The 25080-nt window shown below is 53.3% G+C and overlaps 1 protein-coding gene across 2 annotated transcripts in view; it reads left to right on the top strand.

Annotated features, from left to right (window-relative positions):
* PAQR5 (progestin and adipoQ receptor family member 5) overlaps positions 1 to 25080 on the top strand; it is a gene marked incomplete at its 5' end in the record, with an annotated part of 43396 nt that overhangs the window by 13342 nt on the left and 4974 nt on the right. The window contains 5 exons of one of the 2 annotated variants that reach the window (XM_080807403.1): positions 6748 to 6875; positions 9384 to 9589; positions 14063 to 14189; positions 20957 to 21053; positions 22906 to 23047. In XM_080807403.1, coding sequence (XP_080663529.1) covers positions 6748 to 6875; positions 9384 to 9589; positions 14063 to 14189; positions 20957 to 21053; positions 22906 to 23047 — 700 coding nt within the window. Of the gene's footprint in view, positions 1 to 6747; positions 6876 to 9383; positions 9590 to 14062; positions 14190 to 20956; positions 21054 to 22905; positions 23048 to 25080 lie in introns of those variants that run through there. The other variant, XM_080807402.1, reaches the window with a different exon arrangement.

The following is a 25080-nucleotide window of genomic DNA, read 5'->3' on the forward strand; positions in this document are numbered from 1 at the left end:
AAGGAAGTCATCAGTTCTCCTAGTAAGAAACTGAGACCACGTATTGCCATTTATTTCCAGCTCTCAGATTGCTTTTGGATTTGGGATCAAATTCTGACCTTACATTAGTTTCCTCTTGTTGCCAGGACAAATGACCACAGACTTGGTGGCTTCAAAAAGAAGGTAAATTTATTATCTTACAGTTGCGGAGGTTAGAAGTCGGACATGGGTCTCACCGGGTTAACAGCAAGGTGTTGGTGGAGGCTCGAGGGGGAGAATCTGTTTTCTTGCCTGTTCCAGCTTCTCAAGACCACCTGTGTCATCGGCTCCCCGCCCCTGCCTGACTTCAGAGCCCACAGCGTGGCATCTTGGCCCCTCTTCTTCTGCCTCCTCCTTCCGCTTTTAAGGACCCTGGGATTACACCAGGGTCCCCTTTATAATCCTGACCATCTCCCTGTTTTAAGGTTAGTTGACCTTAAAAATCTGTGACCTTCATTCCCCTTTGCCACGTTAACCTTATGTAGTCACAGTTTGTGGGATGAGGGCGTGGGCAGCTTTGGGGGCCATGACTTTCCGGTCACGTTACACTGTTACCACAGCCTAGCCCATGGCAGATTTTTAAATCAGCCCCTACACTGAAAATTGTCTTCTTAGTTCTTAAATCAAAGAGCATTTTTACACCAAATGGAAATCCGATGGAAAATGTTTCAACTTCCTTGCTGCTTCTGTAGGTCTGTGCTGTGTACAGTGCTAGTCATTCAGTGGGACTTTTCACCCTGATATACCCTACTTGAATTAAGCAATATTAATTTTTAAGACATTTTATGTGTCTTTTTGTCACTGTATCGTCTATTAAATTACTAATATCCTTTGGATCCTCCGCTCTACATAGTGAGATGTAATTTTGCTAATTACTTTTTATCCATCTTTTGTGTTCAGCGAAGAAATTTAGCTTCATTTTCTGTAAATATTGGGGCACATGTACAAAAAACATCCTTCTTCTTGACTGAACATCGGACACTTCTTTTTTAAAAACACCACACTGATGTTCTCAACGACATTCACCTGTCATTGCTTGATCCTGACAATGGCTGGCTATTACTTCAGTCTGTTTGTAGTTCTAGTAAATTGCATGTGAGTTGTGTACAAGCGGTTTTATGGTACTTTAATTGAGATCCGAAGTGCTCCCTCTTGCCAGGGCTAAGCGTGGCCCGTCCTGCATGAGATAATAGCTTTGTGTGCAACCCCGTATCAAGGACACCGCAGGCCTCCTTCAAAAGCAGGTTATAATCAGTGTATCAGCTCTCAGCCTGCCCTTTGCCTTCTCTGTTACCTCTGTGCCTTCTGCTTGCAAACACCTCGCCAGACTCCTCCCTTGTCTCTTTCTCCTGCTCTGGCTTTTCGTGCCTGTGTCTTTAGGTGTGTCTTGTCCCTTACCTAAAGGGAACCTTCTCTTTTGCATCGAATTGGGTTCTGGGTGGGGAGGTGACCGTTGGATGCTGGGGGACAGGATGAACCCGTCTTGCATGCCCTAGGAGGTTGTGCGGAAGGCAGAGGCTCCCCTCGACCCACCGAGCCTCAACAAGATCCCCAGGCCATCCACTGACACCTGTGGAAGAGCGTTTTTGAGACACCGACTTAGAGACAGTGTCACCCCACCTCCCTGCTTGTCTTAGCCAGCTCAGGCTGCCATCACAGAGGGCCACAGACTGACTGGACAAACAGAACTTCACCTCTCACAGCTCCAGAAGCTGGAAGTCCACGATCGAGGTGCCGGCAAAGCTTGCTTCTCTGGAGGCCTCTCTCCTTGGCTTGCAGACATTGGCTCCCTGCTGCCTGGTCACACGGTCTGTGCTTACCCACCCCTGGTGTCACCCCTGCTTCTGAGGGACGCCAGTCAGATCAGACTGGGACCCACCCTGACAGCCTCATTTTAATTTCGTCCCCTCTTTAAGGATCCTGCCTCCGATGACAGTCACATGCCGAGGTCCGGGGAGGGGGGTGAGGGCCTCAACCTACGAATTTTGTGAGGGACACAATGCAGCCTGTGACACCACTTTGAAGAAGAAACCGAGGCTTAGAGAAGCACCTGACAGTTGAAAATCACACCACAGGCCAAGAGATGAGAGCTTCCTGTCCTCCAGAGCCCTTCTGAGAGGCCGCATGTAATGTAAGAGGCCGAGAAATGAAGTCTTAGGTATGAATGCCACTTTCAGATTTGCTCCCCCCACTTCTAGGAGCTTGGAAAATGTCTTAACCTCCCTGGGCCTCAGTTTCCTTTTCTGTGGAATGGGGACAGTGAAAGGCTGTCTCTCACAAAGTCCTGAGGACTCCTTGAGATTTGGGCAGGAAGTGCAGATTGCCTCACTGAGAACATCTGACCCCCCACTCTGCCTCACCCCTCTGCCTGCTGTCAGAATCCTCTCCTGTTTCCCTCGAGCCAGAAAACTAGATGATTTTCCCCAGGTGATTTGCAGTTTAATAGCTAGAAAAACCGAGGGTTTGAAATGGTCTCAGTGGAATTTCAGGCGTCAGCTGGCGGGTACACAGAGCCTTTCCCGGAAGCCAAGCCTTGGCAGGCACTAAAAGGAAAACCCGCTGCTGTGGCCTTCCACTCCAGGTACCCGGGGGGTTCTCCCTTCTAAATAATAGGCTGCACACAATTTGATTTCATTTCACATTAAACTGCCTAGCCTGGAACCAGGGATGCGAGGTGGATTCCTACAAATCAATTCCACTGTGCAAATTAGCCGGCACCTGCTAACCTGGGGGTGCTTAAGAATGAGACCCAGCTACAGAGTACTAAAGACAATGATTGCAATTTGCCTTTTGGGATGGGGACTGGGTGTGAATACAAAATTGTTTTCAAACGTTTCATTTGGTGTTGAGATTTATGTAGCATGTCTTCTTTTAAGATCTACTCTACACAAAGCTCTTCGGCAAGGCCAGAGCGGGAAGTGGAGGGAACGCCGCTCCTTTCCCCTGCTCAGAGGGGCTCAGAGCAAGAGTGCATCTAGCATTTTGGCCTAATATACTGAGATTCAAGTGGAGGAGGGAAGGGGCAGTACAGAACATCGCTCTTCTGGGACTGAAGGACTCCCTTCCTTTCTTTTGTCCATTCTTTATCTACTTGTCCTATTTTTTTTTTTTTTTTTGGAGGGATTGCTTTAAATCCTGCCTCTACTGCTGGTTAGTGAGCTTCCCATACACGCCTGGGTTCAGGATAGCAGGTCAGAGGAGAGTCTTTTAATATAGGCCCAGTCCTGGCATTGGTGGTCAAGTAGCATCCCCAGGCCTGGGGCAACATTCTTTTTTTTTTTTTTTAAGATTTTATTTATTTATGTATTTATTTGACAGAGAGAGAGAGAGATAGAGATAGATCACAATTAGGCAGAGAGGCAGGCAGAGAGAGGGAGGGGAGGCAGGCTCCCCGCTGAGCAGAGAGCCAGATGTGAGGCTTGATCCCAGGACCCTGAGACCATGACCGGAGCCTAAGTCAGAGGCCCAACCCACTAAGCCACCCAGGCACCCATGGGGCAACATTCTTAAGTATGGTCAAGTTGTCCAGCTTGTGAATTTCCCAGCCCTTCTGTTCCCCTCTGGCTCTTGACTGTGTTGGCACCTTCTCTTGCTTCCCCAAATACAGGATCCAAAGAGTAGTCTCACCCTGCATCACCACGGGCAAAATGTAAGTGATCTCTCCCTCTTGTTCCCATCCATCCACTTCCCATCTATGGGTCCCATGTCCCCGCTGTCCTACAGCCCCCCTTCCCTATGTGCTACCATCCCCCATGTGCCCAGCTCTCTGCAGGCCCCCGGTCATGAGCTGTCCTCCTACACAGGATCTACTGAACTCATTCATGTGAAGGAGTGAATCATCAGTAACAGTGGTTCCATTCTGGAGTCTTTGCATCTTAGTAAGAGGCCAGTGCCTTAATAAATTTTTTTTTCTTTATAAAGGGAAGACTGAAATGTGAGATGGGATAATAGTCCCCTAATTTCTGCCGCAGGGCCTTTGCATGCCCACCAAGCATGCACTACCCTTCTCCCATGGATTGCAGGCTGAAGGCCGTGAGCCTGTCTGCCTCCCTGTCAGCGGCCCTGGTGGGGTAGGGAGCTGTAAACCAGGATTCCTGCTGCCCAGGATAGAAGGCTGTCCACTGTAAACCAGGGACGTCAGCAGGATTGAGTGGTGAATCAAAAACTGGAACAAATTGCTTTAATCAGTTAAGACCCAAACCTAATTCAAATAGTATTTTTTCACTGGACCATGAACCACCTTCATGAGTCCCCCTCCCCTAGCTGACCAGTTGAACCCAGAATTGAGCTAAGGGAACATATTCACGGTTTTTTAAAAAGATTTTAATTTAATTTAATTTTACTTTATTTATTTTATTTTATTATTAGTCAGAGAGAGACCGCACACGTATATGCACACAAGCAGGGGGAGCAGCAGGCAGAGGGAGAAGCAGACTCCCCACTGAGCAAGGAGCCGGAAGCAGGCCTTGATCCTATTACCCTGGGATCATGACCTGAGCCAAAAGAACCAAAAGCAGGTGCTTAACCAACTGAACCACCCATGTGTCCCTTTTTTTTTTTTTTTTTTTTTAGATTTAAAAAAATTTTACTGATTTGTCAGAGAAAGAGAGCACATATTCAGTTTTATAGGTGAGGACACTGAGGCCATGAGAGTCATGGCCGGCTCAAGGTCACATGGCACCTCAGTGGCCCAGATTTGACTCTTAACCCTTGTAACCCTTCACTCTCCACTTGACTCAGAATCTCAAGACATAGCACAGGTTATTTATTGTGTTCTTTTTTTTTTTTTTTAAGATTTTATTTATTTATTTGACACAGAGAGATCACAAGTAGGCAGACAGGCAGGCAGAGAGAGAGAGGAGGAAGCAGGCTCCGTATTGAGCAGAGAGCCCGATGCGGGGCTCGATCCCAGGACCCTGGGATCACGACCTGAGCCGAAAGCAGAGGCTTTAACCCACTGAGCCACCCAGGCGCCCTGTGTTCTTTTTTTTTTTAATAAAGATTTTATTTATTTAACACAGAGATCACAAGTAGGCAGAGAGAGAGGGGGAAACAGGCTCCCTGCTGAGCAGAGAGCCCGATGTGGGGCTCGATCCCAGGACCCTGAGATCATGACCTGAACTGAAGACAGAGGCCTAACCCACTGAGCCGCCCAGACGCCCCTGTGTTCTTTCTTTCTTTTCTTTTTTTTTTTTTTAAGATTTATTTATTTATTTGACAGAGGAGAGGGAGGGGCAGAGGGAGGAGCATAGAGAGAATCTCAAGCAGGCTCCACCCCCACCCCCAGCACAGAGCCCAACATGGGGCTTAATCTCATGACCCTGAGATCATGACCTGAGCCAAAAACAAGAGTCAGTTGCTTAACCCACTGTGCCACCCAGGCGCCCCCCATTATGTACTGTTGAACGGAGATTCTCTCTTAAGCTACGAAGTTGTAACCGAGAAGAGAGAAGGGTGGCGAGATTGCCATTCTCCATCTCCCCTTTCTCCCTCAGCCCCAGAAAACCACAGGGAAAATTGTAAAATGTACTTGTGACTCGATTTAGATTATGACTACTAGTATTACCATTGTCATTATTTGCCTCGATGAATCTACTTATTTTTAGTTTACCTTACAAAGCTTATGACAATGTCCATCTACATCAGTGGTTCTTAACTGGGGTCCCTTGGGCCCCAGGGGATGTTGGCACTCTCTGGAGACGTTTTGGGTCCTCACAGCCTGGGAGGGTGTGTGCCCCTGGTGTCAGTAGGGAGAAGCCATGGGTGCACTCACCCGTTGCCTAGGACAGCCCCCCCACCCCACAGTCATCTGCCCAGAAATGTCCATAGCTTCAAGATTGAGAAACCCTGGCTCAAATCAACACACAAGGGAAAGAAAGTCTACTACAGATCCTCAACACATTAGACTCGCATCCTTAAACTTCTGTAATCCTTATAATCGCCACAGCGATACAATTTACGTTCTACTTGTTTTCACTTAATAGCCCATGCTGGGCTTCAGCGCTCTTGCCTCCTTCTCCCAATTACATTTTCAAAGGATCTGCTGGAGTCCTCTGGGCGGGTTGATACCCATAAGTCGGCTGACCAGTCCACCTGTCTTCTTGAGGGTGGTGACCCGGAGGTGTGCTGGGTGGGCCGCGTGGGGAGGGGCTGGCTTGGGCAGGTCGTGGTCGACGTGCATCCCGGGCTCATGCCCTCACTGTCTTCATCATCAAAAGGCCTTTATGAAGCACTTTGGTGAATATATCCTTGCACGGGGGGAGATCTTCTGCAGAGATCTTGCCACCAGCTCCTGACATCTGGGGCATGTTGGCTCAGACAGACAGCGTGTGTCTTCCAGCCACGAAGGCATCCAGAGTCTGGCCTGTAGGCCCCAGGCAGAGGGTGCAAAACCAGATCCTTAGGCAATATTCATGACAAGAGTGAGTGGGTCTGTCTGGGAACTCGGAGACTGACCGGATTCCCAAAGGGAGCCGGGATCTTGAAGTCCCTCCTCCGGCCGCTACAGGCCTCAGGAAGGACATGGGATTTTAGAACCTATGGAAGGGAGGAGGGAAGCAGAGGAGGGAAGCAGCTTGACAGCTCAAGGACTTGGGGCCATGTGTTCCAGGCTCAAGAGTTCAAGGGCACAGCCTGGGGGAAAATGAGATACCGCTAGAGCTGTCCCTCCTGAGACCCTCTCACCACCCTCCGGCCTCACCTCAGTGCTCCTTTCTCTTCCCCCAACAGGTGTTCCATGAGCAGGGTATCCTCTTCGGCTACCGACACCCACAGAGCTCTGCCACTGCCTGTGTCCTCAGTCTTTTCCAAATGACCAATGAGACCCTCAACATCTGGACGCACTTGCTGCCCTTCTGGTACCTTCCAGCCCCCTCGACTGGCCATGTCATTCAGGAGCCCTGGGGACTGGGGCTTCTTCAAAACCCAGGGGGTTGGGAAGGCTGAGAGTCCATGCTGGGATTTTGGGGACTGCCCCCTAGGGCATGAGCCTGGAGCTGGGAGATGTTGGGGCCCAGCGGCTGGGGTGAGCTTTAGCATATGGATTCCTGGCAGCTCCCCAGTCTTTCCCTGCACTGGGGTCTGGTTTGATCTTTTCCTCTTCAGTCTGGAGGTTTTTGGAGTCTTCCAGAAACCCTGGTTAAAATGTCATGAGCTCAAGTAAGTCTCTTAACCTCTCTGAGTTCCACGTTTTCCGACTGTAAAGTGGGAGTGATCGTCAGAGCCCAGCCCAGGGTTGCTGTTAGGATTACAGAGGGGCTGTGGGGGCAGGGCGTGGGGAGGACTAGGCAAAAGCATGGGGCAGGGAGCTGCGGGGGCCCCGTGATTGTTCTGGGGCCACAGCAGCCAGGAGGCACTTGGTCAGCAACCTTTTAATAGAGCAGCCACAAGCTCAGGGGTCCACAAGACCCCTGCTGGCTGACACACGGGGGCCCAGGGAACGGGGTGGCTTGCTTCCACCACATGGCAAGTCCGGGCACATGCCAGACTCTGGACTCCCCTTGGATCTTTGTCCAGAAGCCAAGAGAATAGGAGGAACCCCAGGGTGTGCCGCACACAGAGACAGGCTCCAGAAGGCTGTGCTTGCTCAGAAGTCAGAAGACAGATCCAGGGCCAAAATGCAGGGCAAGTCACCCCATTCCCGGAGCCACACCTATGTCAGCCAGCAGGGGTCTAGGCCTGGGGTGGACTAGGGAAATCTGGAGGGAAGCCTTAGGGCCCACCAGCATCCCAGGCTGGCCTCCAGATCCTGCTCAAGGAGGCTGTTTGTCATTTTACTCTATGTGTGTGTGTGTGTGTGTCCTTTTAAATTTAAGCAAACCTAAGTTAACATAAGTAAAAAGTCTAAATGGTCATAAAGGGCCACTTGCAGATGGGGACAGAGTCATTGTTTTCCCTGGACCTCTGTTCTCCTCCTTGGAGTTGCTGGTCCTCCCAGAGCCCCTCTGGAGGTGTGAGGGGGTGTGCACACCCCACCCTGAGTCCTTGCCTCCTACTGCCCTTCCTCGGCTTTCTTCCCTCCCATCTCCATCTGGCCCCCAGGCCTCCCAGGCTGCATAGCATTCTATTGTGTGGATGAACCACGGTGATGTATGGGGTTCCACAGTTTGGCCCTCTGCTGGGAGCACTGGCCGTTTCCTGCTTGTCTCTGGGCCTTGGGCGCCTGTGCACAGATCCCTGAGGGGCTGGGGTGATTTTGTAGCTGTCCTGAAGCTGGGCTGCTCTGGCCGAGGCTCCCTGCTGCATACAGCCCCCCAACACTTCCAGGCTCTGGGAGGTGGTCACCACTGAGCAACACAGGGTGGGGACGGTTTGGGAGAGCCCCAAAGAAAGTAGGGCCAGGGAGTCATCTTGAGATGATCGGAGAGGTTTTGGGACCAGCACGTAGCTTCAGTTCTGTTTTTGCTGGTACAGAGGAGAAAGATTGCAAATGTAGCCAGAAGATGGAGTGATGCTCCTTGGGTTCCTGTGGGAAAAGCTTTGGAGCTCCTTTCCTAGGAGAGCCTGTGGGTAGAGGTGCTGGCTTTCTAGCAGTGGTGGGTCTGGGGAAGTGGGCAGCACTGCAGGCAGGCCCCCTTGCCTGGGTCATAGGGGAGGCAAATAGGTGGCAGGGCTGTCCTGTGTCTCTGTGTGGGGATGGACCCAGAGACCTAGACTCGGAAGGTCCCCTGAGTGGGACCAGGCGACTCAGAAAGGCAGTGGCACTGTTCATGCAGGAATAGCCTGGAGAGGAGGGAGAAAATCGTCCTCTTGTCTTCCAGACTCTCAAGGACCCCCCTGGGAGGTTGCTTCTGTTTGAGGAACCTTCCTCTAGGGGGACAAAGACAAACGACAGGTCTGGTGACAGGCCCCATGTGGATCTTCTGAGGAGTGATTGAGTGTCACAGGGTTCTTTCATGTAAGGTTCAAAGAGGTGGGGGAGGGGTTATGAAGATTGCCTTAGATATTTGATGGGCAAGTTTTCTGTGGTCCTGTTGAGGGGAACTAGAGCTGATCAAATGCAGACAGATCCCAGGGAGAGAGGTGTCAGCTCAGTGAAGAACTTTCTGATACTCAGAGCTGCCTTGAGAGGTGGTGAGCTCCCCATCCCTGGAAGCATGCAAGCTGATCCTGGAGATCACTTAGGCAGGATGCTGTAAGAGACATGTAAGAGTCATTGCAAGGTGGGGAGAGGATTATACTAGATAAACCTAAAGGCTTTCCTCTTGCCCCTTCTGCCCATTCACCCTCCCTCGCTTGTAGTATTTCACCAAAGTGAGAACACATAGGGTTCAGTTATCCCAGAGGAATGGGGGCAGCAGATAGTCTGTAAGGAGTATGGAGGAGCCCCCAGCCATGGGGGTCGAGCGGGCCATGCTATGTTCCAGGTTCTTCGTGTGGAGGTTTGTGACCGCCTTGTATATAACAGACATCCAGAATGACAGCTACTCCTGGCCTCTGTTTGTGTACATGGGCACCAGCTGCGTGTACCCCCTTGTGTCCAGCTGTGCACACACCTTCAGCTCCATGTCCAAGAACGCCCGGCACATCTGTTACTTCCTGGACTACGGGGCCGTCAACCTCTTCAGCCTGGGTATGTGGGGCTCTGCTCTGTGGTCCTCTCCTGGCAACTGGGCTCCCTGCCCCACCCCCTGGGAGTGGAGCCCACCAGAAGGCCTTGACGGGCTTGCGGAAGAGTCACGGGAATGCCTGTGCCTCCTCCAGGTTCCTGACAAGTGTTTTGTAGGAAACTTGTCCAGAGCTGTGCTGGCAAATGTTAACCCATTCACTGGGGACAAAAGCTCCAATCTTGGGGTAGGCTGACTTGTGCGGTGTAAATACTTCCCCCGCGGCCAACTTCCGGCCACCAGTGGGACATCCCTGCACATCATCATGGAAAAATTCCTCTCCACAGATAGAGGAGATGCATTAATGGAAAGTTGCTACTTTTGTCACCGTGGTTCTTTAATTATAAGTTTACATAGTTGGCGGGGTTTAACAGTCACTTTGTGGGATCTCCAAAACCTTAACTGTTTGCCATCACAGGCCAGGGGGAGCAGCTCGCACGTCAGGGCTGGTCTCTTGCCTGCCTGGCAGAGAAGAGGGGGTCACGAACCCCGCTTGTCGAGAGGCTTCGATGAGTTAGCCATGTGCTCAAAATGCCACGGGAACCAAGGGGTGAACCCAAAGCAGGCAAGGTTGGGTGTTGACCCCTGAGCCTCCTCGTGTTTTTCGGCCAACTATGGGGCCCCTTCCTTCTGGCTCCACTTCTCTCCCCAGCTGGCAGGCATCCATCTGTCCCCAGGTATCCCTGCTCTGGCCTCTTATCCCTCCTGCTCCTGCTCCTGTTCCAGGTATGAAAGCAAAGGCCTTGTCTTCCCTTGTCCAAGAGGGTGTCCGTGAGGATCACGTCTCCATCCTCTTTCCTCCCCTCCCTCCCTCCCTTCACAACTCACACACACACACACACACACACACGCACACACAGACATGCACACACGTGCATGCACAGACACACACACACACACACACAGGCTTACCATGTCATCTCCCATCCCTCCGTGCTCCCCGAACCACCTCCCTTTCTCTGGTCGCCGTCACATCACTCCTGCTTCTCCTGCTGCCTAGTGGGCACGTTCTTCTTCTCTTCTGCTGGCTCCCTGCTCTGCTTCCCTGGCAGTGGACAAGCTCAGAATCTGGCCTTGGGCCTCTGCTCTCATTTGGGCCGGCATCAGGGTGACTGCACACTGTCCCCCAACACCTCTGGACCAGGCTCTCCCAAACTAGTCTACCTAGTCTACCACTAACCCGGGGTCCATGCTGTGTCCAGCACTGTGACCAAGACTGTCCATATCCCTTCCCTCCACCCCCACCACACACATCGGCTCCCCCTCCCTCAGTGCCTCACCTGGCTCCTGATTCCACCCCGACCTGGTCTCCCAAGTCAGAATCTATAAATGGTCCTCGGGTTCTCCTCCCTCCCACTCCCCTGCCATCCTGTCCATTAGTTAGTGCACCCAGACCACAGCCTGCTCTCCGTCTCCTGCTCCTCGCCTACTCCTGCCCACTTACCCCCATCAGACTTCTCTAACACCTTCTGACCATGGCTCCTCTCCCACTCAAGACCTTTTAGGATTCCCAGTTACCCCGGATGAAGTTCAAACTCCTTAGTCCAGAGGCTTTCAGAGCCCTTGACCACCTGCCCAGACTCGTGTTAAGAGCAGGCATTTGGGAGTCCCCACTAGACCGCACCTGAGACACATCACGGGATTGGCGGTGCCGGGGGGCGGCATCCTGCGATGCCTGTTTGTGGCCCAGCTGCCTCCAGCCCCTCAATCTTGGGCGAGTTTCTTAGCCTCGCTAAGCCCCGGTCCTCTCATCCACAAACTCAGCATCGTATCCTCTTCAGGCACAAAGATGAGCCGAGTGTTGTAGGTGAGGTGCACAGCACAGTGCCTGGCTCTTAGCCTCCGAGGGGAGCCATTACCACCACTATGTCCTTGACCTTGACGTCAGTCCCCAGGATGGCAGCTCTCATGATAGCCACATTACAGGCAAGAATGAGGCACCATGAAGGAAAGTGACCAGGTCACGTGGCATGTAAATGGCAGAGCCTGGGTTCAAACCAAAGTCCTGGGGGGTCAGCCGCCACCCTGAACCGTTTCCCTTCCTGTCACTGGCTTTCTGGATTTGTTACTTCCTCAGGGTCTGGTACCCTCCCATAGGCCCTCACCCGGGAACTTCCCCTTTCTGTCCTTCAAGGCTGGGCCCCCACCCGCAGCTTCCTCCGAGCCCCCAGACCGGGACCTCTGGCTTCCACCTCAGACTCCTTGCCCCTTTGTCCACAGCCACCTCTCCTTGCTGTTCTCAATTCTATCCTGTGAAAACCCGCAGTCCCCTAGGGGTGGCGTTTGCTCCCACTTCCCTGCTTTCTAGCTGTTCCTCCCTCTAGGCCTTTTCACTAGGTTTGGCTGTCTTGATTCCTCCCTCAGAAACTTTTCATGACTCCCTATGGCCTCAAGAGGATGTTTACTTTCCTTAGTCTGGAATCCAAAGCTGCCTCTCTTCCTGCTCCCCAGAATGCCCTCTAAAGGGATCTGAGCATGAGTAAAATGTGTGGGTGTGGGGGGGTGTGCGTGGGTGTGTGGGGCGGGTCCCCATGCCACCCCAAGTATTTCTCTGACAGCAGCTGGGTGTCCTACAATTCCGCTCATTTCTGACACCATCCTCCTGGGGACCGCATCCGTTACCACAGGTGAAGAGCTCAGTCCCCCAAGACCATCCCCCGCCCCGCCCCCCACCTATGCCAGACACAAGCCCAGGTTGTTACAGACTGACTATATATCTGAGGCCCCATGACCCTGCCTCCCAGAGCTCAGAGAAACATTTTACGTACTCAATTACCAGCTGATTATAAGGGATAGAAGTCAGGAACAGCCAGCTGGAAGAGATGCGCAGGGCAGGGTGTGGGGAAGGGCTCCGAGCTTCCAAAGTGTCCTCTGAGCACGCCCCCTTCCCTGAATCATCATGTGGTCACCAACCCGGAAGCTCTCTGAACCTCTGCTTGGGTTTTTAGGGAGACTTCATTCTTCAGGATTGATGAAGTCATTGGCCATTGGCCTTCCCCTCTCAGAGGTCGGGGTGTGGGGCTGGAAGTTCTGGTAACAGGGTTCTTCTCCTGACAGCCAGGTCCCAAGCCTCAGATACTTTCCAAATCACCTCATTAACATAACTAAAGACCCCTTCCTTTCTCTCCTGTCTTAGGAAGCTCCAGGGGTTTTAGTCGCTCTGTGCCTGGAACAGTGGAAAAGACCAAATGTCTATTTCTTACTAGAAGTCATTTGGCTTCCCACTGCCATTTGGGGCAGGGTCTGAGGCTTCCCTGCTCCTGTGTCACCTACGGAGCTTGGCGTGCCCCTCAGCCCCCATCAGCATACCTGAATGCATCCTGGGCCGGAGGAGACCCTCCTGCTCCAGATCAGTCTGGGGAAGAGTCTGTCCCCCAGGAGGCACTTCCCAGCGGAAGTCCCACAGGCAGCCTGCTGATTCCAAGCTCTTTCTGCCTGTGTCACCCGGGGAGCACCACTTGGCCGGCACCTGACTCCATCTGTCAAATGGGGTCAGAGGGAGAGCTTGAACTTGGTGCGGCCGAGGCCCGGGTCGGCCCTGAGCTAGGATTCCGGTGTTCTCTGGGTCTTCGGAATAACAGGTGACCATAGGGTGGACCCTCGAGGCCCTGGGCAGACAGGCCTGTGGCTGTCTCTCCCAGAGGAGACCTGATGAGGGTAGCTGGGTACCCCAGCTGGGTAGCTGGGGAGGCCTTCTGGGCCAGGTCCCTGGACACACGTCCCTTCAAAGTGACAGGTCCCTTTGAAAAGGACAGTGATCTCTGTTCTTTCAAGGGAAAGCTGCAGCAAACGGGTCTCCCGAGGGCCCTTCGGGAACCTTCCTTTCCCAGATTCCCAAACCTAAAGCAATGAAACACCAAGGCTAGCCTCTTAACACTCACCTCTCAGCTGGCCTGTCCCCCAGTCCACTGATACCATATGTCTCCTCGCCTTGGCAAGGCCCCTCTCTCCCTGCAATGTCCATCTTTCCACGAGGGTTGACCTGTGTCATAGGCACACTCAGAAAAGCTGGGCACCCTGAGGGGTCTTAATGGACCAGAGCTTGGGGATCAGAGGGGGGACTGTCCCTGAACTGCCTCAGGTGGAAGCTTGGCTTTGCCGCTTTCTAGCTGTGTGCCCCCCCAGGTGGGTTGCTAACCCTCTCTGTGCTGTCGAGCTGTGTCCTCTGTAAATGAGGACAGGGCAGGGTTTATGGTAGGGGGTGATTATCAGGATTATGTGAGTTACCCAGTGTAAAGCTCTCCGGCGATGCTGGGCTCATTCTGTGGGGAGGGTTGGGGTAGGCAGAGAAGAGAGGGAAGGTGTTCGGGGGTGGGGAGGGCAAGGCACAAGCCAGGTATGGTGGCCGGGCTCAGCCAGTGGCTGGGGTTGGGCTTCCCAAGGGTCCAGGCCACGCTGTGGCCTGACTTCTGGCCCAATGCTGGTTTTTTCCTCCCCAGGCTCAGCCATTGCGTACTCGGCCTATTCCCTCCCGGACGTGATGGTGTGCACCACCTTCCATGACTACTATGTGCCCTTGGCTGTGATGAACACCATCCTCAGCACTGGCCTCTCCTGCTACTCCAGGTACCCGGCTGCTGGGCCTCAGACGGGCGGTGGGGGATGCTCCAGGGAAGGGATGCTCGGAAACCTGGGGCTCGCTCCAGCCCCGCTTCCCAGACACCCATCTGGGGCGTCCGAGAGGACTCCACACTTGGCTTAACGCTCTGCTGTCACTGTCTTGAAATGCATAATGACTTTTGAACAAGGGGTCCTGTACTTTCCTTCTGCACTGGGACCTATGAATGATGTAGCTGGGCCTGTTGGGGGATGGATCACTTATTTAGCCTTCTTGGACCTCAGTTTGCTCATCTGTAAAATGGGGCCCACACACCTCCCTACCTTGGGAGACAGATGTAAGTGTTGCAGGGAATGTGTCCCGCATGCCTGGCCCAGAGGCGGCGCCCCATCAATGGGCAGTCTACCGGCGGTGACCGAGCAGGCCCACGTCTAGACACACTCACTGGCGGATGATATTCAGGTGTCTGCCGTGTCCCTGGGGAAGCCCCGTGGCTGTGAGGCTCATGCACATTGCTGGCTCTAATTCCCTCTGGTTTCTCCCTCCCACTCAAGAAAGCTCATTGGAGTGTGAGTACCAGAGACGTTGTTTGGGGGCTAATGACTCTAGTTTACTAAGCTCTTTGTAAAAGCCAACTGCCCACATTTCCGCTTCGCTGAATGATTTAGGAAACCTTTTCAAGCTGTAGTGTTGGGGGGACAGCCCTGTCTAGATGGTGCCAGGGTGCTGGGTGCTGCCCGGGCTGGGGGCACTCAGGTGTGCTTTAGGAAAGGGCCTATGGGAGGCTGACAGGTTGCACCCAATCCCCTAACCCCAATCTCGGTTCTGGGGAGCCGGCTGGAGGCTCCACTGTCCCCCCACCCCAGGAGGAAAGTGGGGGGAAGGGAAGCTTCTGTACCTTGTCTGCAATCACTGTGGCTCTCCCTTTCCTCGGGTGATACTTGGGTGTCGTAGGACCAAAGGTAAGCAGGTTTCACAGACTGGACAAGCTGGTTTTCTGTAAAAAATGGAAGGATAGAGATTCTTAAAGAGCATCAAGAACACTTGCCCCAACTTGCTCCACTCGCCTGTCTTGAGACCGGTTGGGAGCATGGAGTTGCTCTGCGTAGGAGGGCGTCTCATTTCTAGACCCGGTGTCAACATGAGGGTTTGTTCATCCCACGAAAACAAGCCTGGGGAAGGAAGTGGGAGCTGAACTCTCTTCCCTTCCCTGGCAATGCAGAGCCCCCCTACAGCTGTGAGGACAGGGGTCTGCCCCTCAGGGTGGAAACGCAGTCAGACCTCACCGGCTTATTCTTGCCTCCTCCCCACTTTCTCAAGGATGCCTGTCACCTAGAAACTCTTTCTGGAGCGCAGCCTCTGTGTCAGGCTGGAACTTCGAGGGCTGCAGGGGTGATGGGGAGGAGGGGTTGGGCCCTGCCTCGGGTGAGACAAGGCGTAACACACATAGAAAAGTAACCCGGATGCCAGCAACAGCCCAGGAGAGATGAAGCGTGGCCTGGAGGCACCGGGCCCAGATGTGTGGACAGGACACACCTAGCTCTGGTCCCTGGATGAGTCATGATCCTGTCTCGTTAGCTCCTATTGGCTGTGTAGCTGAGCTCTTCGGAATTTAGGATTGGAGAGAGGTGAGCACTGTGGGCTGAGGGGGCATGGAAGGCTCCATGAGTGTTGAAGGAACAGTCCCAGAGTTCATGATCCAGGACTGTTTTCCTAGGAATCCCCAGTGCAAGTTAGCTTAGCTGCTTTTTTTTTTTTTTTCTTAAAGCTTCCTGAATCATCTATAAGCCACCAGGGTAGACAGTTTTCTTCTAGCCAGAAGTCCATCCTAGTTGTTAATAAAAAATGGGTCTTCTGGATGTGGCAGGCCTGTTACCTTTGGACAAATTTATTTGGCAGGAATCCGGCCAGGAATCTCATGATGCCTGTGTTTGGAGGGTTCTCCCTTGTCAGTGAAATGAATTATTTCTGTTTACTTATGGGACACACCTGTTGCTATTCCATGTATCCAACCATTCATTCATCCACCTTCTCGTTCACCATCCCCCTGCCTAACCACTATCTATCCATCCATCTGCCCAACCAGCCATACACCTATCCATCCACCCACCTGACCCAGCCAGCCAGCCATCCTTCCACCTACCTGTCCACTCATCCATCCATCTACCCAACCACCCAACCACTCATCCACCCATACATCCACCCATCCATCCATCCATCCGTCCATCCATCCAACCAAACAACCAAACAACCAACCAGTCAACCAGTCGGCCAGTCAACCAAACAACTAACCAACCACTCACTCAACATTCCTTAAATGCCTACCATACTCCAGTCATCATGTTAAGATCTGGGAATAGCAGGAGAAGTGAGGCACAGCCCTTGTCTCGAGAGAGCACCCAGTGCAGTAGTCAAAGCCGACTGCAGACCCCCCAAAAGCCCAGATGGAGTCATCATTTCCTCTAAGGCCCAGAGGAAATGGCATATAGAGTATAGTGTTACAGAATGTGATGTATGCAAATAATGGTAATACAAAATGATACCTGCTATGATACACAAAGTTCTGCAGAGTAGTACTGGGACTGAGTATTGAGGGAGGTTGAACACCCGAGCTGGAGAGGAGGGAAGGGCCTTTGGGACAGAGCACACAGCCTGCACAGGGTGAGAGGGCCGGAGAAGACGGGCCTGGGCGGCGGCAGGGGACTTCAGAGTTGCTGGAGCCTCACAGCTGGAAGGAGGAGAGTGGCTAGAGAGGGTCTCTGACAGTGGCTGGGATTTGACATGCCTCGTGTGCCCTGCTGTGGCCTGGTCCTGTGTTGGCAAAGGCCAGTGATCTCTGCAGGAGGGCCATGCCATGAGGGGCTTCCAGGTGTGTCCGTGGCTGCGGGCATGGGGGCCTGTGCTGGAGTAGAAGCCTAGGAAGAGGTCCAGAGGCAGAGTGGGATGTCCCATCAGAGGGTCCTTTGGTGTCCCTTCTCGCCTGGTCCTCTTCCCTTTCCTGTTTTCATTCCCTTTTTTGTCTTCAGTGTCTGAGGAGTGAGAAAGCTGGCTCCTGGACCAAGAGAGACTCGGTCCCCATTCACTTGAGGAGAAGCAGGTGGAGAGAAGGGCCAGGGCCCCCTGGGGTCCCGGATTTCATGGACTTCTGGCTTCACCTTAAACAAGGACATCTGAGAAGATGTCTAGGGGTGTTCTACCATGCTAGGGCTTCAGAGTCTTTTCCAAGATTTCTCCCCTCGCCCTCCTCCTCCCCCAAGCCCACCCTCCCTCTGCCCTGGGCTCCATCAGTCCATGCTGTGGCCAGGAGTGGGCAGAGAATGGCCATCTCCTTCCTTGAGCAAGAAGCAGACCACAGACGTCCTGGGTGGTTTTTATTTATTCACATGCTTACTAGAATATCACGGTCTAAGTGGCATTCATTCCATTATACTACCTGTCTTTGAGGTCAGTCTCCGCATAGAGCACTGTGGACTCCCTTGAATCTAGTTCAAATGAATGTTCCAGAAACCCACCTGCTGCTTCTGTAGCATTTGAGAAGGGACATGAGAGAACACATGACCTCTCTGTTGCTCTCAGAGCAAGATGGGGTGACAGAGACCAGGCCTGCTCATCCCGCTGGACACCCAGAAGCCCAGCAAGGTGTTCTCACTCCCTTAGGGACGTCAGTCACCCAGAGTTTGCTGTCTATCACAAGTCCCCGTAGGCTCTTTATTCACTCATCCAAGGTGTCCAGAGGTTGTTTTATTTTGACAAATAGTTGCCCAGTGAAATGCCCTGTGGTCAGTGCTGTGAGGGAGAGAGGTGACTTTTCATCCTTGGTGGAAAGTGGGCTACGCCATGAGAGCCATGGCGGAGCGGTGGGTGGAGCTGCGGCCCACGGCAGACCAGGGAGGGGGTTTGGTCAGAGCTGGAGGCAGGAGGCTCACAGGCGGTCAGGGATTCTGAGGGCTCAGCCAGATGACAAAGTGCTACTAGACCCAGAGGCCATCACGTGGAAATGTCCGTGTTCCTGCGATGTCACCCACACAATAAAACAGCCATATCCACACCACACACACACACACACACACATCCCTCTGCAATAGAATATTTCCAAAGGCCCACTGGTCAAGTACTGGTTCCTGAATTTGCTTGCACCTCCTGTGAGTTTTGTTGCAACAAGATTTATCAGCTTCTAGAACAGACCCTCTCCTGGTGGAGGCTTCCACCAGGTGCTTCCTGCCAACCTGGTTCTAGGCAGATGAGGCCTGACTTCCTGTAAATCGGTCTCTCCACTGGGCTGTGCAGGGACTGGCTTACCAGGTGGGGTTTGGAGACTGGAGGGGAGGGGGGCAACCAGCGCTTTCTTTGGAGGATTCTGCAGCTCCTGCCCCTCCTTCCCGGAATCTCTGGCTGGGGCGACACCCTGTGGCTAACTGTGGAATTGCACCTTGGTAGTGGGAGGCCCCTCTCTGTGGCTGCTGGCCCTTCTGCCTTTTATTCTCTGTTGCTGTCTCTCTTCTGTTCTGCTTTTTCTCCTTTTTTTCCCCTGTAGACTCGGCTTGGCAGATGGAGAGGCTGGTTCGTTTGCCCCTGGGGAAGCAGTTTATCAGGCCGGGCGAAATGTTGTCTCAAGTCACAGGAAATCCATGGTTTGGGGGATGGCCCTCGCCAGCCAGAGCCAGCTTTCTTCCTGTGTAAGTGGTCACAGAAAGAGTGTGCTTTCGTAGTGAGCCTCTTAGAACCCAGGAAAGATAGATGGTGACCATGCATGGGGACGGGGGAGCGGGCTTGTGGTTGGACTGGGTTGGCCAGGGTAGGCTGTGAAGGCTGTTGAGACAGGCTCTGGCTGTGGAGGGCAGCGGGAGTGTGTCCCATTTTCTCCCTGGGGCAGAGCGGGTATAGGCAAGGATGAAGGCTGGGTAGTGGTCCAAGGCTGGCTCAGCCTGCCGGAGGGTTGGGGGTGTGAAACTTGGAAGCCAGACGGCACTGGGTGTAAATCCTAACTTCCCTCTTATCAGCTCATCTGACTTTAGGCAAGTCTCCCAGAACCCCTCTCTTCCCTCCTGCTCCTGTTCCCTGGCACAGCTATAGTTCTAAGGTGGGGATGGGGAGAGAATGAATCCCACTACACACCTTTTATTAAAAGCTGCCATTTATCGAGCGTTCCTCTGTGACGTGAGCAACTCCTTGCAAGTATGGATTATCAAATCCTTGCAACGAACCCATGAAGGGGTACAGTTGTGGCCCCTGTGTTACACGTGAGGACTTTGGGGTGCACAGAGGTTACCTAACCTGCTGGGGGTCGTATGATCACGGAGGGCTGAGGCAGGACTTGAACCCAGGCTGTCCAGGTCAGACACTGCCTGTGAATCGTGGCCTGGTGTGGCCTCACCTCTCCTGGTGGTTTACTCCAAGGCTGGCGGGTCTCGTTTGGGAGGATGAGAAGTTGAGGTCCTTTATTTCTCTTCCTCCTTTTTCTTCAGCTTCTCTTCCTTCTCTACCCCATGCTTGCCGTGTGTTTCTCTGACTTAGGACGGGGTCAGGAAAAGAGAGACATGCACACATACGCTTGAAAGTTGGAGCTTATCCTTGGAGGCTGTGGGGCTTCCCCGGGGCCCACGGCAGCTGCCTCTTACTCTGGAGCAGGGATCCTCAGGCTTGGCTTCCTGGAGGACTAGATAAACACATCAGCCTGGGGGACATGAGGATCCCCTGATGGCTCAGGGGGGTGGATGTGGGAGTCTCTGCACTGTCCCAAACCAAAGGACATGGGGAACAGAGAGCTTTGTAGTTAGGTGACTGCACCAGCTATGGGGACAGGAGTAACCTGGCCAGGGGCCAAGGACCTGGGCTGGGTAGAGCTGTAGGTTGTGTTTGGTGGGGAAAAGGGCAGGCTGTGGGCTGGTACGGGGCATCTGGGGAACAGGGGTGGGGAGCGGTGGTGGGACATGGATTCCATCCCAGCTGGAGAGCGTGCTGAGGGGCAGGACTGTCAGGGAGGGCCTCCCTTGTCTGACTCACTGTCCCGGAGCAGCCATCCCACCAGCCTTGGTGCCCTGACTTTGCATACCACCTTTGTGGGGACCCCTGGGGGGACAGAGGGAGGACCCAGCTCTCCACAATACACTGTGGTATTGAAGCAGGGACCTGCCCTCTCCCGTGGCCTGGGGCCTGAGCACGCCTTACCTGAGCCCCAGTGCAGGGCTGTGGTTTTGTGCAGAGATCTCCCTGCTCCTTTCCTGCCCTCCTTGTATCCAGCCTGCCCATGCGCAGCCCCACTCCCCTCACCCTGGGCTGCCAGCCCCACCCTGACTGGGCCCAAGCCAGCTGAGGCCCCATCAGCCTCCGTCTGGGAGGCCCTGCCCTCTCTGCCACAGTCAGCACCACTCATTTTAAGGTTTGCTTCATCTTCCAGTCCAAAGATGAAGCAAAACCTTAAAGTCTCCCTGTCTTCTTGTTACTGGACTTTGAAAAGGCTCTGGCATTTAGATAACTTGCCTCCTGAAGCTCCTTTCCAGCCCAGTACTTCCTTCCTGGCTTCTTTGGACACCACTGCTTCTCATGATGCGGCCCCAGGAGATGGTTTCCCCTGAGGCCTTCCCACATGCAGCCATCGTGGCAGGAGAAGTAGACAGGCCGGTGGAGAAGCTGCTGGCCTCAGGAGGAAGGTTGCCCCAAATACTTGCCTTCTGTTGATGACTTGCCCTTGGTTACTCTTAATGTGCATGTGCGTGTGTCATTTAATGAAAATGTTTTCATTCCCATTTCTTCCCCTTTTCCTTTCCTGATCTAGGTTTCTTGAAATCCAGAAGCCTGGGCTCTGTAAGATGCTTCGCATCCTTGCTTTTGCTTATCCCTACACCTGGGACTCCCTCCCCATCTTCTACAGGGTAAGGGCCAGGCTCCATCTTTTCCCTACCTGTTGGCAACACCAGGGACCCTGCCGTTTCCTGAGCTCCTGGGGATCAGAGCGCCATGCTGGTCACTGCACATGGAAGTTGAGACCTTCCTTACTAGAGGGTACATAGTAGTTAGGAGACAGCAGGAAGAGAGACGCTATGCCAGACCACGGACGATGCATCAGTGGCCAGCACTGACTTGGGGCTCAGAAGTAATCATGGAGGGCTGCATGGGGGAGGCAACCTGGGCTTTAGTGGAGGGACTGGGAGAGCAAGCTCTGGGGGCAGATCTCTAATATGTACTCACTGTAGGTTTTTGGCAAGTTATGTGCCATCTCTGTGCCTCAGTTTCTCACAGCTGTAACATAGGCATGGTAGTAACACCTTGGTCCATCAGCCTGTTGGAAAGATTACATGAGAGAACATATAAAATGCTAGCCAGTAACAAGTGTCTAATAAACACGTTATGTATTATCATCAATTAACATACTAGTAGCAAAGGAAAAAATATGAATGGGGGTCTTAAGGATAGATGGGGATTAGACAGAGAATAGGTAAGAGAACAGGAAGAGGGTGTAGGAGGGACACAAGAAAGGGGAGAGTCCAGACACTCTCAAAATAGATGGACCCGAGTTCGAATCCCAGTCCCACTCCTCACTGGCTGTGTGACCTTAGGCAATGCACACAACCTCTCTGAGCCTCAGTTTCCTCTTTTGTAAATGAGACTAACATCCCCTCCTGCAAGGAGGTAGGGGGGAGGGTTCATTTAATCCGCAGATCTGAAGGGCTCAGCCGTGCCTGGAAGATGGCCTGCACCCAGTGAGTGGGTTTCCTTTCCCAGGGACAGCCTGAGGTTTGATGCATGAAGCAGGAACAGACCAGGGAGGGTCAGAGCAGGCTCCACCTGTGTGGGACCCCGGGGAGATGCCCCTGATTGTTCCCCAGGGACAGAGAACACGCACAGGAAACCGGAGCAGAGAACAGACGGGTCCCACGCACCAAAAAATCACACCACAGAGGTCCGCGTTATGGACACTGCGTGCTCCTGGTGCCCGGTTGCGGCAGACGGTAGGCAGTGGGATGGGGAGGTCTCATCCTGAATGGTGATGATGAGGACACAGGTTCTGGAATCATCCTGCCTGGATCTGGATCCTGACGTCATTGCTCATTCGTGGTTTGCACGTCACCCTCTGGCTTGGCTTCCTCATCTGCAAAATGGGAAGCTAGAGTCGGCCTCATGGTAATTGTTGAGGCGGGGCTCTGATGAAATCACGCAAGAAAGGGACTGGCCCAGTGCCCCAGGTTAGTGGCAGCAGCTGTTGATGTTCACAAAGATAATACAAAAGCTATGCTTAACTCTTAAACAGCATCATGGCCGTAATTAATACATTTTGATGACTCAGAAGGCCTTCCAGGGATTTCTGGGCCTTAAAGCCTTAATTAGGAATATGAAAGCAGGCCACTCGCTGGTAAGAGGTGAGTTCAAGTGTGAATAGACCACTTTTTACCATACTTACATTTTACCCCCAGACAGTAGAGTAGCAATAAGTCTACTAGGGTTTTTCTTTCCCTTCATTTCTTTCCTTTTCGTTTGTACCTAAATAACCCAAAAGTCTTTATGAGCATTCGGAGGATTAAAATACAGTTGCCCTGCGTCTTGGATGATCAGTCAGGATGGGAATTCTGCTCCCACAGTCCCCGAGTGTTCTCTTTCCAAGCCACAGACCTGAGGCATGAGGGCCTCAGGCCTGTGGCGTCCACACATGTGCACAGAGATGTCTTGAGGCGATGAGAAGGGAGAAGGCCTCCGCGCAAGACCTCATGTTTCCTTAACTGCCCGCAGCTGTTCCTGCTGCCTGGGGAGGGTGTGCAGAATGAAGCCATCTTGAACCACCAGAAGCACATGGCCATGACCCTCCTGGCCTCTTTCTTCTACTCCGCACACCTGCCAGAGCGCCTGGCACCCGGTCGCTTTGACTACATCGGTGAGTGTGGCGGGGGGTGGGGGGAGGCCCTGTGGCCCGGGTCCTCCAACCCAGTGTGTGCAGCGTGAAGGGGAAGCAGGGGCAGGGAGAGCAGCATTCCTCAGGAGCTTGTTTAGGAGCAGGCCAGGGGGAGCGGAACTGGAGGCCGGGTTGTATGCAGCCAGCAGATGGCAGGGGAAGGTGGGGGAGGATGGAGAGCAGGTGGGTCTAGGATTTTGAACCATTCCTATGGGCTATGGGGCCCGGGGAATGCCATTCTTACCCAGAACATGAAATCCCATTGTTGAACAGACACTGAGGGCAGCCCCGGAGAAGAACAGGACAGACAGTGCAGTTGGCTCTGAGGCAACCAGATGGCAGGAACCGTGCTAAGGAGGGGAGAGTGTCTGTCTTGTTCAGGTGGGCGCAGTGGGGCCAGGAGGCCTGGTAGAGCAGTGGTTCTCAGGTCTGGCCCCCAGACCGTCACTTTCTGCATCATCTGGGAACATGCAAATTCTCAGACCCCCACCCAGACATCCCACACCAGAAGCTTGGGGCCAGGCACTCAGGCTGTGCGACTCTTCAGGGGAACCTGAGCTCACTACAGTGAGAGAACTGATGTGAGGGAGGGGCCATGTGAGCCATGGGACCTCCGCCTGCTGGGAGAGTTCCTTCCCTCCCTGTCTAGGGAAGCCAGGTGGGCACTGGCTGGAGGAGGCACCCTTGGGTGCCACTTCTGGTGAGGTTGATAAGTCCCGGGGACCAGTGTTCCTTAGATAAGCTGTCGTGGGCATCCAAAGGTCAGCCCCTGTCCTTGAATGGTGGGCAAGGATCTTAGTTCTCCCCAAGCCCATTTTGCCCAGTGATTTTCCATCTCCTCCCATCTGAGACATGGCCACATTTGCTTCATTGATTCTGAAAAGACCTTCATCTCTTTGACTTACTCTCGCCTACCAGGAGGCATTGCAAAGACCAAAAGGCTGGGAGGGCAGGTTCCCCCCAAAAAGGAGGGAGACAGGAGGGCCAGGGGACTGGAACCTGCCTGCAGGAGCCATGTCCACCTCCCCAGCCCCGCCTAGATGAAGCAGAGGGGTTGTATCTGATGTTTGGGGGCTGCAGACAAAGTCGCCCTGGGCCTTGTTTTGCCAAAACCCTGGTTTCTTAATAATGTTTCATTCATTCACCTTTAGTCCTATCCTCTTGGGCCTCGGGGTGCAGAGCAGAAAGACACCCCTATGAAGGAACATTTGCCAGACAATTGTTAATGACAGGCCACCAAAAAGGGATTTGGAAAGTTCTCTGTCTTGCATTCATGGAGTCTGCCAGATGTGAGCCTCCCTCTCCGGGTGTAGGCCAAGGTGCTGACTGGTAAGGGCCGGCTCAGAGAAAGTTCTTCCACATTCCTGGGGGGCCGGAGTGCTGAGATCACTTTTCCTGCCACAGTCGCATCTCAGATACATCCTGTGCCCATGGTGTTTTCTGTCTTTGGCTCTCCTGCTCTGGTGGAGACAGGTTTGTGCCTCCAGGAGCTCAGCTGGTCACTCCTCTCTGCTTGGATGTGTGTCCTTGGAGAGCAGGGCTCTCTGCTGGACAAGAAGCACTTTGCTACATCCCAAATGGATTTGGCAATCCTACCAGCTCCCGGAGTATAGCCTGAGCGAGGCAGGGGCAGCTCGACTGGGCACACCTTCTTCCCCAGGGGACACAACCCAAAGGGCTGGCAGCTCCTGCCCTAAGGGACTCATGGGCCACCCACCCGAGAGGGCCCTCACTCCCACACTCCCATTCCTGACTCTGCTTCTGCTCCAGACTGCAGGTGCCCAGTCTGCTCCCTTCCCGGGACACAGTTATCAGATACTACTCTGGGGTAAGACCTGGGTGTATGATGTCTTTCTCTCTCTCTCTCTTTTTTAAAGATTTTATTTATTTATTTGACAGGTAGAGATCACAAGTAGGCAGAGAGGCAGGCAGAGAGAGAGAGGAGGAAGCAGGCTTCCCGTTGAGCAGAGATCCCGATGCGGGGCTCAATCCCAGGACCCTGGGATCATGACCTG

Source organism: Martes martes (assembly GCF_963455335.1).
Source record: "Martes martes genome assembly, chromosome: 7".
NCBI classification, from domain to species: domain Eukaryota; kingdom Metazoa; phylum Chordata; class Mammalia; order Carnivora; family Mustelidae; genus Martes; species Martes martes.